Genomic DNA, 17,923 nt, shown 5'->3' on the forward strand with positions numbered 1-17,923 from the left:
ACTTTATGGGGTCTCAGATCAATGTTTATCGAATTTCAGATGGATCAGCTACAGGCAATGTTACTGTTTTACCACTTAAGTGGTATCGTTGATACTTTTGTGGTAGTTGATTGTTGTGCCACAAAATTCCATATCTTTTAGAATTTTGTGCCACTTTTACAATTAAATGCCATAATTTATACAGTACTATTTTTTGTACATTTTGATCCCAAACCCCCGCTAAGATTACGAAAATGATCGATTTGTTAACTTATAATCGATTATAATATTTGTGAGCAATTTCACTTTTTAACATAATATTTTTGGCATACCGCCTTAAAATATGCAAAAAAAAATCTATATTAGACACAAAGAGTCAATTTCATGAATATTAAATTTCAATGAGTGGTTTTCAATGAAATGGAGATAAAATGTTTGCTAGGTTAGTGAGGATTTGTGTCACATTTTATGCCATTTTATTCAAAAGAGTGTGCTACAGTTTACGATTAGTGACACCTTTTGTGCCACTTTTTAGATAGTCTCAATGGTAAAAGCGCCTACAGGTAACTCAAGACCTGAATCTGTGCTTCGGTCCCTAAACTTCCAATCAAGTAAATCTTTGTTTGTGGTATCTGTTTGCTACGTTTGTCAAATTACTTTATTTTAGAACTGCATTTGATCGCCAGAAATTATGCAAGTATTTCAATGGGAGCTTTTAGAAGTTTACCCCTTATTCAGCCGATTACAAGGAGAAACCATGGGAGCTTTTAGCATATTCAGTCGATTACAAGAAAATGCCAGTACTAAAACAAAGAGACAATAAATGTTATTAAGAAGAAAATCTAACACTCCCAAAGGATATACGAGAACGAGTGACACTTTTTGTGCCACTTTTTATTAGGAATGATACATAATGTGATATTTTTTTTCAATATCTTAGAAGTACAACTGATGTAAGGTATAAAATATACACTGAAATTAAATTCATTTCTGAGGAATGAAATTTAAGACAAACGAGATTTTCTTTTGCTGCTAAAAAAATTTCTTTAAAAGGAAATAAACAAGATTAGTGGCACTCTTCCAACGCTTGTCGTATATTTGAGTTTATTTGCTCTTATTAAATATGTTCGTTCTGTCTAAAATTTCGTTCTGGAGGAAAGAATTTTTTCTTTAGGTGTAGTCACTCTGCCCGATATTAACTACTGTAAATTTACTGTTCATATTTTTTTATTTTTTTTTTCAATTATGAAACTTGTAAATTATATTAGGTTCCACACTAATAAATAATAGAATCCCTATCCCAGCAAAAAAATGGAAGTTGTTCCACAAGCACAACTTTTTAAAGCACTTCCAAAAGTGTCCTCCCAAAGATGTTCTTTATTTTAACTACAGAGGAAGTTTTTTTGAATTAAATTTTTTATAATACGCTCTTTTCATATTTTTAGTGAGTAATTTTAACATTTTTTGTTTCAAATGGGTTAAAACCAGAGTAAGAATTAATAAAATGGTATTTTTTTTTTTAATTTTGTCGAAAAAAATGCCAAATTCATTCTAGAAAGAGTGCGAATTTTTGAAGTTGAACGTTTCAGACAAGCGTTAGAATGCATTCAAAATCATAAAAAATTATAAAAATTATTTATTTGGCAAAATATTATAAAATTTTTTAAATCACATTCAAAACACTGAGTTCGAATGACACCTTAAGAAGTGTGAAAATTCAGTGCGAAATGGTAAACATCCGTCTTATGACTAGCCCATGTTAAATTCATCGCTTCTGCACCAATACCGGATCCAAAAAGAACTTCCATTATTTTTTAGACGACTTTTTTGCTGGGATGTTAAAACTTGTAAATTTAATATTTCTGATTTCATTAACGTTTTAGATTTTAATCTCTTCTAAAGAATTTCTTTATACTAAAAACCCTTTCTTTCATATTCTAAAGCACCACCAAAGAAAAGTTTCTTCATTGTACAATACACTTTCTTTCAATTTTTCTTTTTTCTATCCTTCCGAACACATCACTATGCAAAAACAAAAAAAAAAACAACAAAACAAATGTATGAAATTTTCCTATCTTTTTTCATTCCATCAAAACCAAAACAAAACAATCTTTTGTGAAATGCTTTTTACTAATTAAAAAAAAAAAATCTTACTAAAAAATCACCTCAAAAAATCCCAGGCATAAACTGTAAGGACGATGAATTTTTCTGTTTCGATCATAAATATTGCATAAATGCAACGCAACACTGTGATGGATATTATGATTGTAAAGATTTTTCAGATGAACAAAATTGCATTGGTTAATATCTTTTCTATCACCATAAGTAGTTAACAATATGTATATGTAAAACTTTATATTATTTACTTATTAAAAAATATTTTTAGATGAAAAAAAATATATATATTTATATGTAGATTTCTTTAGCCTTCTTCTTAAGTTTATATTTAATTTACTTTATATTTGATTTAAAATTTTTAATTTAAAGCATGTTTTTAGTGTTTAATGTTTGACAAAATAAAAAAAAATCAGCACATCTTTCATGTAGCCTCTTCAGCCTATTCCCATACCCCAACGAAATTATTCGTTATGATATTCTTTCTAATTTATTGTCCTTTGTATCCTTGTATCGAAATTAGGTTGTGCTGCTGATCAATTCCGTTGCCGTAATGGTGATTGTGTTTCGGGTTATGCTCATTGCAATGGTCACCGTGAGTGTATGGATGGTTCCGATGAGGATGATTGTACTGATCCTGCTTTGCCCACTCAACGTTGTTTGCCCTCACAATTCCGTTGTGACAATGGCCAATGTATTACAGCCTATGGTCGCTGTAATGGTTATGTGGATTGTGCCGATAGCTCTGATGAAAGATATTGCCGTAAGTATTTTTGTGTTTTTTTGTAGTAAGATTCTGGGAATCTGCATGAAAATAAGCTTTGGAATATTAGGCAACAAAAAGGGTGATTAAATAAAAAATTATGTATTTTTAAATTCAACGTGCTAATTGGTTTTGCCGTGCACTCGCGGTAACGTGAACTAATTAATACCAAGAGAGTTCACGTTAGCGAATTTCAGAACAAAACATAGCCATATTCGGGAGGTTTACTCGTTCTAGCGTAATAGTCTTTAATTTTTGTTATTAGTAATATTAAAAACTTAATTTAATTTCATTAAAAAATTAAAAACAAAAACAAGTAAGGAAAGTCTAAAGTCGGGCGGGGCCGACTATATTATACCCTGCACCACTTAGTAGATCTACATTTTCGATACCATATCACATTCGTCAAACGTGTTGGGGGCTATATATAAAGGTTTGTCCCAAATACATACATTTAAATATCACTCGATCTGGACAGAATTTGATAGACTTCTACAAAATCTATAGACTCAAAATTTATGTCGGCTAATGCACTAGGGTGGAACACAATGTTAGTAAAAAATTATACCCTGTACCACATTAGTGGTGAAGGGTATAAATATGGGAAACATTTAAATCTGAAGCAATTTTAAGGAAACTTCGCAAAAGTTTATTTATGATTTATTGCTCGATATATATGTATAGAAGTTTAGGAAAATTAGAGTCATTTTTACAACTTTTCGACTAAGCAGTGGCGATTTAACAAGGAAAATGTTGGTATTTTGACCATTTTTGTCGAAATCAGAAAAACATATATATGGGAGCTATATCTAAATGTGAACCGATGTCAACCAAATTTAGCACTCATAGCTACAATGCTAATTCTACTCCCTGTGCAAAATTTCAACTAAATTGGAGTTAAAAATTGGCCTCTGTGGTCATATGAGTGTAAATCGGGCGAAAGCTATATATGGGAGCTATATCTAAATCTGAACCGATTTGGCTGATATTTTGCAAGTTTTTCGAGACTCATAAAATATTCGGATGTACGGAATTTGAGGAAGATCGGTTGATATACACGCCAATTATGGCCAGATCGGTGAAAAATATATATGGCAGCTATATCTAAATCTGAACCGATTTTTTTCAAAATCAATAGGGATTGTCTTTGAGCCGAAACAGGACCCTATACCAAATTTTAGGACAATCGGACTAAAACTGCGAGCTGTACTTTGCACACAAAAATACATCAACAGACAGACAGACGGATAGACAGACAGACAGACATCGCTAAATCGACTCAGAATTTAATTCTAAGCCGATCCGTATACTAAAAGGTTGGTCTCTGATTACTCCTTCTTGGCGTTACATACAAATGCACAAACTTATTATACCCTGTACCACAGTAGTGGTGAAGGGTATAAAAACGAGATTAGAAAAATATCAGTGGGTATGGAATTATAAAGCAATTTAAATTAATAAGTAAAATTCACGAAAAAAGCCAAACTAGATTACTAAAAATTTCTCGTGTGTATTTGAAATTGTACTTGACATTGTGAATCTGCCTTTAAAGTAAAATCAGCGTTACGGAGTAGTTAGTGTATGAACAAGTTATGCGGTGTTCACGTTACCGCGAGTGCACTGTATTTGCTTGCTAAAGAAAATACTTAAACCTCTAAAAATACGAATCCTTCATGCATGCAATGAGCCAGAACGGTTTATTGATCAACCCAGTAAAAAAGTTCTCCCTAAGTCATTGTAATTAAAGTACACTTAAAAATTACCTTCTAGAGATGAGCTTAATTTTCACTTCAGAAGAAGTTATTTTGAGGCGATATTAAATACTTTGTTTTACGCAGTTTTCACAAATAAATTTAATTTTTCTAAATTTTCCAGTATGGTAAAATTATACGATGGAAATTTGTAATAAATATAGGCGATAACCTTAGTTGTTAGTACCTAACATTGTATCTCTTTTCATTATTTATTTTGATTATATATGATTTGATTATATATAATAAAATACATTTTCAATAAATATGTGAAATGTGTACCTATCCGTTTCTTGGCAGACATGGAATTTGCGATAAAATATTTGCAAGTATCATTTAAAATGTTTTTACACAGAGATAAAAGTGAAAGAAGTTAAAAATTTAATTTTTTTCATAATTTCTTAAAATTAAATCCGAAATACTGAAATAGCATCACATGGGAGGGACTAATACTTAAAGAGATGACTTCCGCCCTATGAAAAGCCCTTAGAAAATTCATTGCGTCTAAGTCAATTTTTCACCACTTTCGGATCACCAAGGGAAGGAATCTTGTTATTGCTTTTTTGCTGGAAATCTAAAGTGTACAGAATACTGTGTTATTTAGGACACGAAAGTCCAAAAAATTTGTAGTATACTGAATTGGACTATAATTTTAAATTTGAATGAATAATTCTGGTCATTGCATACATGAACTGTCCATACTTTTTAGTACAAAAAATTAGGGTATGAAATAAGTAAAAGTTTTTTTTTTTTACCAGTAACCTTATATATATTTTATATTATCATTTCTAATATCTATCTATCATATTCATTAATTTTATTTTTCATTTGTTGCCATTCATCATTTGCTTCATCTTCATAATATTATTATTGCAATTAAAACACCTTGTATACTAAGGCTATAATATCAAAGAATCGTACTATGATTTTGAAGGAACCCCAACCACAACAACGACTTCAAGTCGAGCGTGTGGTCCAAATATGTATCGCTGTGAAAATGGTCCTTGTATACAATCTTCACTGCGTTGCAATGGAGTTTTTGATTGTCCTCTTGATATAAGTGATGAATTAGATTGTGCACCCATGGACAATGAAATTGATAGTAAGTTTGCCGTGGAACATTGACAACTGTTGGTTAACTAATACCAAGCACAGGGTAAATGGGGTAAATGCAAAATGTAGGCCCCTGCAAAAGGTAGCACAGAAATTATTTAAAAAAAAATAAATGGATATCCTAAAACGTTATTTCTTTACCTTCGAATTATATAAAAGTTGGAAAAAATTAAAAATTCTAACACTTATTTTTTACCCAAAATCATAGATAAATACCAAGGACCCTTATAACCATGTTTTCTCATTAACATATCTGTTGTTTTAATACAAGAAATCGAATTTTGAAATTAGCAATGAAAACAATAAACTACTATTAATATTGCACATATCCCCATTTTTTGACATTCGGAATCACAAATCGTAAAATTTTTGATTGGCAATCATTTTTTAACTCTAAAATATATAAAAAAAATTGAAGAAAACTTCAAGCCTAGTTTTACCATAGAAATTCCTTCGATAAACAGTCAATAAATTGTTTTGCATATGGGCATTAAAATTTGGAAAAATACACCCAAAGAAAAAAAATACTTTCTTTGGGTGTATTTTTCCAATACAGAACGAAATTTAAGATATAACTTTACATTAAATTATTTTGTTTTAGGGCAAAGAAATCGAAATTTATAATAACGAGTATATCTTATTGTTTTTGATAAATTGATTTTAATAAATTTTTTACATCGAAAGACAACATTACATGTATAAAAATTCGTTCTTGAGAAAGAAAACTCTTATTTCAAGTATACAGTTCCGATCAATAAGGATCCGATCAATATATCCCGATTTTTTTTTTTATAAGAAAAAAAAATCGTGCAATATCCGATTTCGAATATAGTAATATAGGGGATAGTTATTGACATATCAATCACAATTCTTCGATACCTAAGAAAATTTACACTCCAAACTAACGTACAAAATTCATATATAATTTTTATAACATATTATTTTAAGCACTCTATCATCACTATTGCACAATTAATTTCTTGTTATTTTTTATTTTTCTTAATTTTCTAATAATAATAAAAGCTATACTAATATCATATAAAATATATTTTACATTATTTTTAATATCTTCTCAATTTTATTTCTCCCTCCAGCCGATTCCCCAGCGACAGCTGCTCCCCAATTGAACTTGAAGACCTATCCCGACAATCAAGTTATCAAAGAAAGTAAGTATTATAATAAAATATTAGGAATAACAGACTATATTTTTATATTACGTTTCTCCAAATTCCAACATCCTACATAAACAAAATTATGTTTATTTGGCTCCCTTTAAGATAGTTGGTGCTTTACATTTTTATTAAAATCCAATTCTTCATTTTCTTTACTATTTGCTTAAACCATTTTTATTCCTATGTAATTAAAAATAATCCAGGATATATAAGGGAGGGTAAGTGGATTTCGCGAAAAAAAAAAAAAGAATATGATATTATACACATAACCACAAAATAACGTGTGTACAGCAAAAAAGCACTTGATATGTTATCAATATATAAAATTAAATTTGAAAAAAAGAAAATAATAAACAGCAAAGAAAATGTATATATTTAAAAATAATATTACCAAATTTGAGAAACTTAAAAATTATTTAAATATGTCCATATGTTTGCAAAAATATATAGCATGAATTCCCAGTCCTCGTATTTCCTTAAGCATAATCACAAATCGTGCGATAAAATTAAAAAAATAATTGATACAATTAATTTTTGAAACAATTAAAGTTTTAATTGGATAGTTTTTAAAATTCAATTAAAATGTCAATTGGAAAAGTTGTAGAAATATTTTGTCTGTGTACATTCGTCCGCCTTCGCATCTATTCTACCAAAACTCAATCAACTGAAGTTGCCCAAATTTGTGATTACACGTATTGAAAAAAAAATATGTATTTACAACATTCTTGTTGTAAATGGGTAACTTTTCAATAATTTAATGAAATGCTACTAAGAATATAGTATCCTCGGAAAAACGCCCGAGTATCCAATTATTGATTATTTATATTAATATACACAGAAACATTTGATTTGTGTTTAATCACGAAATTAGTTGATTAATTAATTTTTAATTGACAACTCTTCAATAACAAAATTGACAGTATCAATCATAAACGTAAATGATAAAATTAAACAATTAATTGATACAATTAATTTTTGAAACAATTAAAGTTTTAATTGAATAGTTTTTAAAATTCAATTAAAATGTCAATTGGAAAAGTTGTAGAGATATTTTGTCTGTGTACATTCGTCCGCCTTCGCATCTATTCTACCAAAACTCAATCAACTGAAGATTGCCCAAATTTGTGATTACACGTATTAAAAAATATATATATATTTGCAAAATTCGTAAATTTTAAATACCAGAAAATAAACAAAAATATATTATATATATAGAAGAAAATTTGTACATTATATTATATTATATATTATAAAATATATAATAATATTTAATAGTGTAATATTTAATATCAGCGTTTGTTTTTATATAGCACCATATTTCTAGACTGTGTAAAATTTGAAATCCGAACCTACTTAATATTTAAATTTCCTCGAAAAATACCTCTGTTTTCAAGACTTTGAGCGGTTTAATCATTTTGTTTCTCAAGCTTTGAAAAAGGTCTATCAGAAGGTAACACTTTGTACCTTCCTGACTTGAATCTAGAGTAATCCGACCTTTGTATTGATAAAGACTTTTCTCATAAAAACCTAATCTGTCTTATTGGTATAAACTTGAAAATCAATCTTGCTCAGTGGACATATACATAATTGGGCTAACGATGTATGTTTGTTCTGTATCCCACTGAAGTGGAGAATGCTTATCAAACTGTCCGTCCATTCGTCTGTCTGTATGTCACTTTGGCAAATCAGTCACGACGATTCCGTATAACCTATTTTTTACAATAAACAAAAATTTTAAGTTTATCTAATAATCTCTAATTAAATGTTCAAAACCGAAATCTATCCGATATTAGGATGGAGTGTAAATACACTATAAAACAATACACAATAAATGTATAATCCTACTGCCTGGAATGTTGCATCGGTACTCTGACTTTTATTTAAACCTTTCTAATGCTAAATCATATTCGTCTCTCCCACTCCCCAAACAGGCCGTGAAGTCATTTTCCGATGCCGTGATGAAGGTATGCTACGTGCCAAGGTTAGATGGACCAGACCCGGTGGTCGTCCCTTGCCCATTGGTTCTCGCGACAAGGATGGTCGTTTGGAAATCCCCAATATTCGTGTTGAAGATTCAGGAACTTATATTTGCGAAGCTGTTGGCTATCCTCGTCATGTTTCTGGACAACAAGTTTCCGTGCAATTGACCGTTGAGAAATGTAAGTATATGACCAAATGAGTGGATGGGAATATCAAATGCCATCTTGTGGATTACAATTTCAATGCTATTCGTATTTCTTGTAAATCTAATGCATGCATGCAGCCTGGGGATCGAATAGATATTTTGTACCCTCAACTAAAATAAAATATGGCACAGTGCCTCACATAGACATGGAATTTTTTGGATTAGGTAATATTACAAACTTCACTTATTATCCTATTCCAAAACAACCCTATATTGGTAGCTTAGTATATACGTCAAAACTTTTAAACAAATTTCCTCTTCTATCTATTATGTCTATTCGTTGTGGGATTTTTCAAAATAAATAAATAAAAAAAAAAAACTCTAACGGTAAATACTTAGTTCTTCTTCTCTTAGAGTAGCACTTCTTAGATTGTGGAACGATGGTAGAAAAATTGATATTAATATTGGTTTACTTTTTTGCCTGCAGACAATCCTCGTGATGATCGTTTGCCTTCAGCCTGCTCTGCCGCTCAGGCTACTTGCATGAATGGTGAATGTATTGACAAGTCTCAGATTTGCGATGGCATTCCCCATTGCTCGGATGGTTCCGATGAACATAGCTGCTCCCAAGGTCGCAAGTGTCAACCCAATCAGTTTATGTGCCGCAATTCCAAGTGTGTTGATCGCGTGTGGCGTTGCGATGGTGAAAACGATTGCGGTGATAATTCCGATGAAGAAAGTTGTGATCCCGAGCCCAGTGGTGCCCCCTGTCGTTATGATGAATTCCAATGCCGTAGTGGTCATTGTATTCCCAAGTCCTTCCAATGTGATGATACCAATGATTGTCGTGATGGTTCTGATGAAATCGGTTGCAGTAAGTATCATATTCATTTTGTTCGTAGATGTATTTGCTAAGACTTTCATTGTATTCCCTCTTCCTCTCTTTAGTGGCTCCCGATAAGATTCGTGATCCTCCACCAACTCAAAACTTGAAAACTGGAGATTCCTTGAATTTGACTTGCGTTGGCGTTGGTACTCCTACCCCTGTTATTGTATGGCGTTTGAATTGGGGTCATGTTCCCGAGAAGTGCGTTTCCAAGAGCTACAGTGGTACTGGCACTTTATTCTGTCCCGATATGCAATTTGGAGATAGTGGCGCTTACTCCTGTGAAATTATTAACTCCAAAGGCAGCAAATTCACAACCGATACCATTGTCAGTGTTGATTCTGGCATCCCCGGTGGAGTATGCTCCTCAGGAAGTTTCAACTCAGGAGCTCATCGTCAAGAGGAATGTCTCAACTGCTTCTGCTTTGGCATTACGAAATCATGTAAATCGAGCAATCTCTTTATCAGCACCATTCAACCACCAATTACTTCACACCGTGTTGTCAACGTGGAACTTAGCCCCTACAGAAGCATTGTTATCAATGACGCTCCATCAAGTGGCATTATGAATCTCAGACATGGAGTTCAGTTCCGTGCCTCTGATGTCCAATATGGTGGATCCAGCTCTCCTTACTTGGCTCTACCTCAGGACTTTATGGGTAATCAACTGAAGTCATACGGTGGTTATGTTAAATACGATGTACGCTTCGATGCCTCTGGTCAACCCACACGCAATCCTGATGTGATTATGACTGGTAATGGCTTTACTTTGACCTACCGTTCCCGCAATGCTCCTCAACCTAACTTTGTCAACCATATGGAAATTCCATTGTCTGCCGGCAACTGGATGAAGCCTGATGGCCGTTCAGCTACTCGCGAAGAAATTATGATGATTCTCTCGAATGTCGATAATCTTTTGGTCCGTTTGAGCTATGTTGAGGCCACAGAGAGGGAAGTTGAAGTGACCAACATCATGATGAATACGGCTGGACCTCATGATCAAGGATTGGGACCTGCTAACTTGGTTGAACAGTGCTCTTGCCCTGTTGGATACTCGGGAGATTCCTGTGAATCATGTGCTCCAGGTTATGTACGCCAATCTGGAGGTGCTTGGTTGGGTCGTTGTGTACCCTTCAAACCTGAACTCTGCCCTACCGGAACTTATGGAGATCCTCGTCGTGGTATTCCATGCCGTGAATGTCCTTGTCCCCAAACTGGATCGAATAACTTTGCTTCGGGTTGCTCTTTGGGTCCCGACAATGAAGTTACCTGCAACTGTAATGAGGGCTATACTGGACGTCGTTGTGAAAGCTGTGCCCCTGGATACGAAGGCAATCCCTTGGCTCCTGGTGGTCGATGCTATCCAGTACCTGATGACAACTGCAATAGCGAAGGCACCTACTCTGTACTCCCCAACAACACTTGCGAATGCAAATCGTTGGTAAGTGGACCTCGTTGTGATACCTGTATGCCCGGCTCCTACCATTTGAACTCGTTCACCTACACTGGTTGTATTGAGTGCTTCTGCAGTGGTTTGCCCGTCAATTGTGGCAGCAGCTCATGGAATCGCGATCAAATTACCTCTTCCTTTGGACGCTCCCGGGCTCCCCATGGATTCACCCTCATTCGCAACTACAATACTGATGAACCTTCACCCGTTGATTTCGCATTGACCGATACCTCCTTGACATTCAGAGAATTGCCAACATCTGAGCCTTTGTACTGGAGCCTACCAGCACAATTTTTGGGTAACCAAATCACCGCCTATGGTGGCAAATTGAGTTACAACTTGAGCTACAATCCCATGCCAGGCGGTTTGATGTCCCGCAGTACCACCCCCGATGTTGTTATCAAGTCTGGTGAAGATTTGACCATCATCCATTACCGTCGAGGTGGATTCAATCCCAGCGAACCTAATTCATATTCCATTCCCATGATTGAAAGTGCTTGGCATCGTTCCGATGGCCAATCAGTAAACAGGCAACACTTGTTGATGGCCTTGTCCAAGATTGATGCTATCTACATTAAGGCTACCTACACTACCAGTACCAAGGACGGAACTTTGACCCATGTGTCAATGGATATAGCTACACCAAGCAGCTCTAGCGGTGTTCGTGCTTGGGAAGTTGAAGAATGTCGCTGTCCAATGGGATACGTTGGACCTTCCTGTGAACGTTGTGCACCAGGCTTCAAACGTAATCCTGAAGCTGGTCTCTACTTGGGATTGTGTGAACCCTGCGAGTGTAACGGTCACTCCACTCAATGTGATGGTGAAACCGGTGTTTGTCTGAACTGTGCCGACAACACAGAGGGAGAAATGTGTGAACGTTGTGCCTATGGCTTTACTGGAGATGCTACAGGTGGCACACCATACGACTGTCAACCTGGATCTGGACCCTACCCACAACCCCCACCACATCCCTATCCCCAACCTCATCCCCACCCCCAACCAAGACCGGAACCTGGAAATCAAACCACATGTTATCATTGTAATGAAGCAGGTACTGCCTCTTGCGGCGATGACTACTGCTACTGCAAACCCAATGCTCAAGGCTCACGTTGTGATCAATGTAGACCTGGAACCTATGGTTTATCTTCCAAAAATCCCGATGGCTGCGAAGAATGTTTCTGCTCACATAAATCTTCAACTTGCCGATCGGCTTCTCTCTACCGCCAATTGATACCCGTTGACTTCCTCAGCAACAAACCTTTGTACACCGACGAGGAAGGATTGGTCGCCGATACAGAAAATTTGAGTTTCGACATTGCAAGAAATGAGTACACCTACTCGTATACTTCATACACTCCTAAATACTGGAGCTTGAGAGGATCTGTTTTGGGTAATCAATTGTACTCGTATGGCGGAGAGCTTTCCTACCAACTCAATGTTGACTCATATGGACACTATGAACCTGGCAATGATGTCATTTTAATTGGTAATGGAATGAAACTCATTTGGTCTCGACCTGCATCGGAACAAGAAAATACCGAATACAGCATTCGTTTACATGAAGATGAAAACTGGCATACCATCCAACGTGGTGCCATGGAACGTGCCTCTCGTGTTGATTTTATGAATGTATTGTCCAATTTGGAACATATTTTGATCAGAGCTACACCCAAGATTCCCACAACACGTACTGCCATAAGTGATGTGATCTTAGAAAGTGCTGTTGAAACTCCACAACCCGGAGCCACTCATGCTGTAGATATTGAATTGTGTACTTGTCCACCTGGCTACACTGGATCCTCATGCGAATCCTGTGCCGCTATGCACTATCGCGACAACTATGGTAATTGTGTAGCCTGTCCTTGTCAAGAGGATACCACCAGCTCATGCAGTTTGGATGACCGTGGCTATGTAAAATGTCAGTGTATGTCCGGCTACACCGGAGATCGTTGTCAAAATCAAGGTAAGTTTGGCTGAAATGAGATTGGGGGGTGTATCGATCAAAAGGAATATCAACATAATATACTCCAACATTTTGGCATGATTCATTCTTTTCAACTTTTATTTTTATTCTTTTTTAATGGGAGAAATCCAATCCAATAGAGGTGTAAGGAAGTATGAGATGATTGAAATGCGTTTTTTTTATGAGAATCAGTTCTTAAATAACCCAAACTATCAGATGGTATACCAACATTTTCAAAATTTTGTGAAATGAGAGGAAAAATACTTAAAATGGAAGATCGAAAAAATTTTCATTTTAAATTTTATTTATTCATGTTTTCGACATTTCAGACGAAGAAAATCATTCGCTTGGGGTGTAGTAAAAATAAATTTAAAAAAATAAAATTTTCCTAATGAAATTCAATTATAATCATATTTAGGCTAATCGACGTTGCCAACATTGAAAATTTTACAATTGTCATCATGATTCTCAATTGTGACATGTTATTTGTTAGAATGGTCTAAACCATATAGCGAGGTAGTCCCTTCTAAGCCTAAATATACCGACTATATTCATTGCTTGCGACTAAAGCCTGATTTTTGTCAGAATTTAGTTTATCATGATCGGATATTATATCTGTTTGTAACTGGAAGTCGTTCTACTACCACTACTACCAAGGGCATCAAGATGCCTATGTGTGGTATTTAGCAGAAAAATTTGACTATAAAAATAAGCCAACAAAACTAATTCATCATCGGTTCACCCTGCTGATATTACCCATCTGTTTACCAATAGTAGGCGTGTAAATATAACCACAGCGATAGGTGAACACTTGTTTACGTGCATTTCTTATGGGAAGCCCAAAATCCGCTGTGGCTAGCGGCGTACCACCGAATTAAAATCTATTTCAATTCCTTGGCGGAAAATGGGATAGTGTTGACATCGCTTATGAAATTTTTGAAATCCTCCCCAGGCATTGTTATTGCCTGGCCACATGGAAATTCTTTTTTTTTTTTTTTTTTTTGAAAAAAAAAAAACTCAACATATAACAAGACATTACAAGTTTTTATTCAGCTTCGTTGTTTCATATTGAAAATTCATGCTATATTGACAAGAAAGACCGCAGAAAACAAGAAAAGAAGAAATTTCTGAAAATCCTTCCTGAGTTCTTCTTGAATTTAACTGATACCTATGGTGTTTTCTTTACTGGAGAAATTTTGCCATCAACCTAAAAAATGTTACCAATTTAGCGGGCAGAAAAGAATTCAAAGGAGCAAACAGGGCAATCGCAGCACTCTCGTTTTTCGGCAGTGGTGAACATGCCCGCAATTTGCATCTAGGCGTGGCATTATTTTCACAACTGGATTCGAAGCATTTTCGGACTTTTGCCCATTTTTTTTTTAGAAAAGAACCTCAAAAGGTCATATTCCAAACAAAAACTTCGTTTATCGACAACTTCGTTCCTCAGAAAACAAACTCTTTTTCAGTGTGGAAAGTAATGGTTTCCATGTTACGGATGATAGTGAAGGGTTATTTTCGAACTAATTAATGGAAGGACCAAAACCTTTTTAGGCATTTTTTTAATATTCCCATAATCCCTCTACTACAAAAAAAATATCTTAAAAATTTTACTTACCACTCATCACTTCCATGCATTCTTAACCATGTACAATATATACATATATATTTATACCATTCATCCCTCCTCCAATGAACTGAAAATACTGTAAACAGTGGGTCCAATTTATGAGACACCGCCAGAAATGATATGCGATCTACCCAAAGGATTCTGTTGTAATGGCTATAAATTTCACATAGAGCCCAATCAGACCATCTCACCCAATGAGACCCTATTGATATACAGAGGCAAAGAGTACATAGGAAATATAACCAAATTGCGTTATGGCTGCAAAGGTTCGCAAACTTTATCATTCAATACTTGAATTAATTTTTCTTCTTAGTATAGAACACACAAAAACCAAAATACCAATGTTTAACCGTTTTGAAATGGGTTAGTGTTTAGTATTGTTTTGATAAAGTCAAAAAACTTGGCATAATTCAAGCAAAAATTAAGGATTTCTGCTACAATACTTTTGTTGTTTGTTTTTTTGTAAATTGGTAGTGCATTCTATATCGTATATACTTTTTAGCCAATACCTGAGTAGTAGCTGTAATTTGTTATAATACAAACAAGCATACATTAAGAATACATACAAACACCTATGTCTAAAGATCTATCATTGGAAATCCTATTGTTTTTTAATGTCTGTCCTTTCGAACAAATTAATCCCCCCCCCCCCCCCCCCCAAAAAAAAAACAAAAACTGGATAATTAAAAAAATAATCCAACAAAACAAAAAAAATCTAAATACTCATTCTCATACTACTAAATGTGGAAATATAAAGACTTTTTTTCAAATTTCCCTAAAAACAAATACTTTGTAAAATAAACAATTTAGTATGATGACCAATTCTCAAACTCCTTCTCTCTGTGTGTCTTTAGCAAATAGTCGTCTATGTAAAAATTACCAAATAAGGGTAAAAATAAAACATTGTTTAGACCTAATTTTAACCTATGAGCTCTATGTTTTATGTTAATGTTGTTACAACAAAACAACTTTAAATGTATAGTTTTAGAGAAATATTTACTACATATGATATATTAGAGTATAGAAACAAGGAACTTAACCAAACAATACAATGACCTTTACTTTGTTTATTCTGTACAAAACAAAAAAACTGAACCAACTGGCATCATGTGGTTTTGAATAAAATAAAAAATTAAATCTACTAACTAACCTCCTTCTATGAAATACAAAAACAAAATTAATTTGTGTATAAAAATTTGGCCCAAAAAATTATAATAATCTTCGTAGTATTTGTTGTAGTTAGTTTGGAAAATGACCAACCAACTGGAAATCCCTTCCATCATTGAAATACAATACAAAACATATACATATGAATATATCATCAAAACCTCATTGTCACTAACCATTAAATAAATTTCGCATTTAAAATAATTCTATTAATATTTTTAAAAAATGTGTTCTCTTATATTTTCCTCACGAAATATTAAATGACTATAGATTATGAAACTGAACCAGCACCATCACCAACACCTGACGGCGGAAGCGATATGGAATACAAAACTCAAATAAAGGTCTCCATTGCACCACCAGAAATTACCATTGTTCCTGTAGGAGGTTCTCTAACTCTTTCATGTACTGGTTACATGGTATACACTGGCGTAAGTATATTATTTCATTTTTATCCGAATACCCTACTGAATCCCAGTAGGGATTTTTATCCGAATACCCTACTGAATCCCAGTAGGGCATCCCTATAGAGGTAGGTATATCAGCGTTGCCAGAATCTTCCCCCAAAAAAAGCTTAAAAAAGGCCAGAAAAAACGCTAAATATTTTTTCACCATTTGAAATATGTGGAAAATCTCATTCTGACAGCAAGGGTTAGATAAAAAAAAAACACAATTTTGTCTATATTTCAATAGAAACATGTGGACAATTAAAGGTTTAAAAAAAGTTAGATCTTGCGGGAAAAGTCAAATTGACAACACTGACTAGAAAACAGTATGATAATCTAAAATATGACTTATAACTAATTCAGTCCAGTCTTAAAAGTTTCTTAAAAAAATTTATCACGAAAAGAAAATCGCATATTAATTTGTCTTAAATTTCGTTGGGGAAATCCAAAATCCATCAATGATAGTATGAATTCGAAAAAAAATCTAGGTTAAATGTAAATATATTCTATTTCATTAACAATTACAAAAAAAAAATCATTAGAAAACTGTTTAATTTAAAATGGAAAAGGGTTTCATTTGATTTGAAAAGGTGAGGTGAAAATACTATATAAATATATATTATAATTTTTAAAATAATATATATGTATTTAAATGTTATCCCCTCATTCCAATGTTTTCGTTAAGAAATATGTGTTTATTCACACCGAATTTTTACAATTTTATTAAAACTTTTCTACTCATCAAAATACAAACATGTTGGCTAACATTACCAAATTGATTCTTCCTTGAATCCATTCAATCGCTTTATAATTTGTAGTTTGCAACATTCGTAGAATTGGCAACATCACTATGATTGTTGATCTTTTGATCTTTTCAATTTCCGGTTTGCATTAAGGATATAGAACGAGAATATCAATAAGCGTAAAGTTGTTTTAAAACAGGAGAACAGGAGAATTGTGAAATCACACTCACGATCTGGTTATTTACAAGAAATTCACATTGCCATCACAATCTTTAAAATTATCATTATTTTTATTTCACCTGTTTACAGAGCCCCGTCATTGTCAACTGGTATAAATTGGAAGGTAACATGCCTTTCAATTGGGACCAAGATAGCGGTGTTTTACGTCTATATGATTTGCAACTCTATGATTCCGGTACTTACATTTGCCAAGCCCGCAACAATCAAACGCAACGTGTATACGAGGATCAAATTACCATTACCATCACTGGTAAGTTATAGTTTTTTATTTTCAAAACTAAGTAGAAAACTAACAGCATTTATCCTTAAAAACCATGCTGCATTTTTTTAAATTAAAACAAAATTAAGGATATGCCAAAGAAATGTTGGCACGTTATGGTATG

General features: G+C 33.8%; 1 protein-coding gene across 15 annotated transcripts in view; it reads left to right on the forward strand.

Moving 5' to 3' along the window:
• The window catches only part of trol (terribly reduced optic lobes), a 230,614-nt gene that overhangs the window by 190,852 nt on the left and 21,839 nt on the right, over nt 1-17,923 (forward strand). For 14 of the 15 annotated variants that reach the window (XM_075299621.1, XM_075299635.1, XM_075299620.1 and 11 more), the window contains 8 exons: nt 2,618-2,857; nt 6,816-6,887; nt 8,825-9,052; nt 9,506-9,892; nt 9,967-13,317; nt 15,031-15,210; nt 16,382-16,542; nt 17,610-17,790. In XM_075299621.1, the coding sequence (XP_075155736.1) occupies nt 2,618-2,857; nt 6,816-6,887; nt 8,825-9,052; nt 9,506-9,892; nt 9,967-13,317; nt 15,031-15,210; nt 16,382-16,542; nt 17,610-17,790 (4,800 nt within the window). The remainder of the gene's footprint in view (nt 1-2,617; nt 2,858-6,815; nt 6,888-8,824; nt 9,053-9,505; nt 9,893-9,966; nt 13,318-15,030; nt 15,211-16,381; nt 16,543-17,609; nt 17,791-17,923) is intronic. The other variant, XM_075299622.1, reaches the window with a different exon arrangement.

Source organism: Haematobia irritans, chromosome 3 (genome assembly GCF_050003625.1).
Source record: "Haematobia irritans isolate KBUSLIRL chromosome 3, ASM5000362v1, whole genome shotgun sequence".
Lineage (NCBI taxonomy): Eukaryota > Metazoa > Arthropoda > Insecta > Diptera > Muscidae > Haematobia > Haematobia irritans.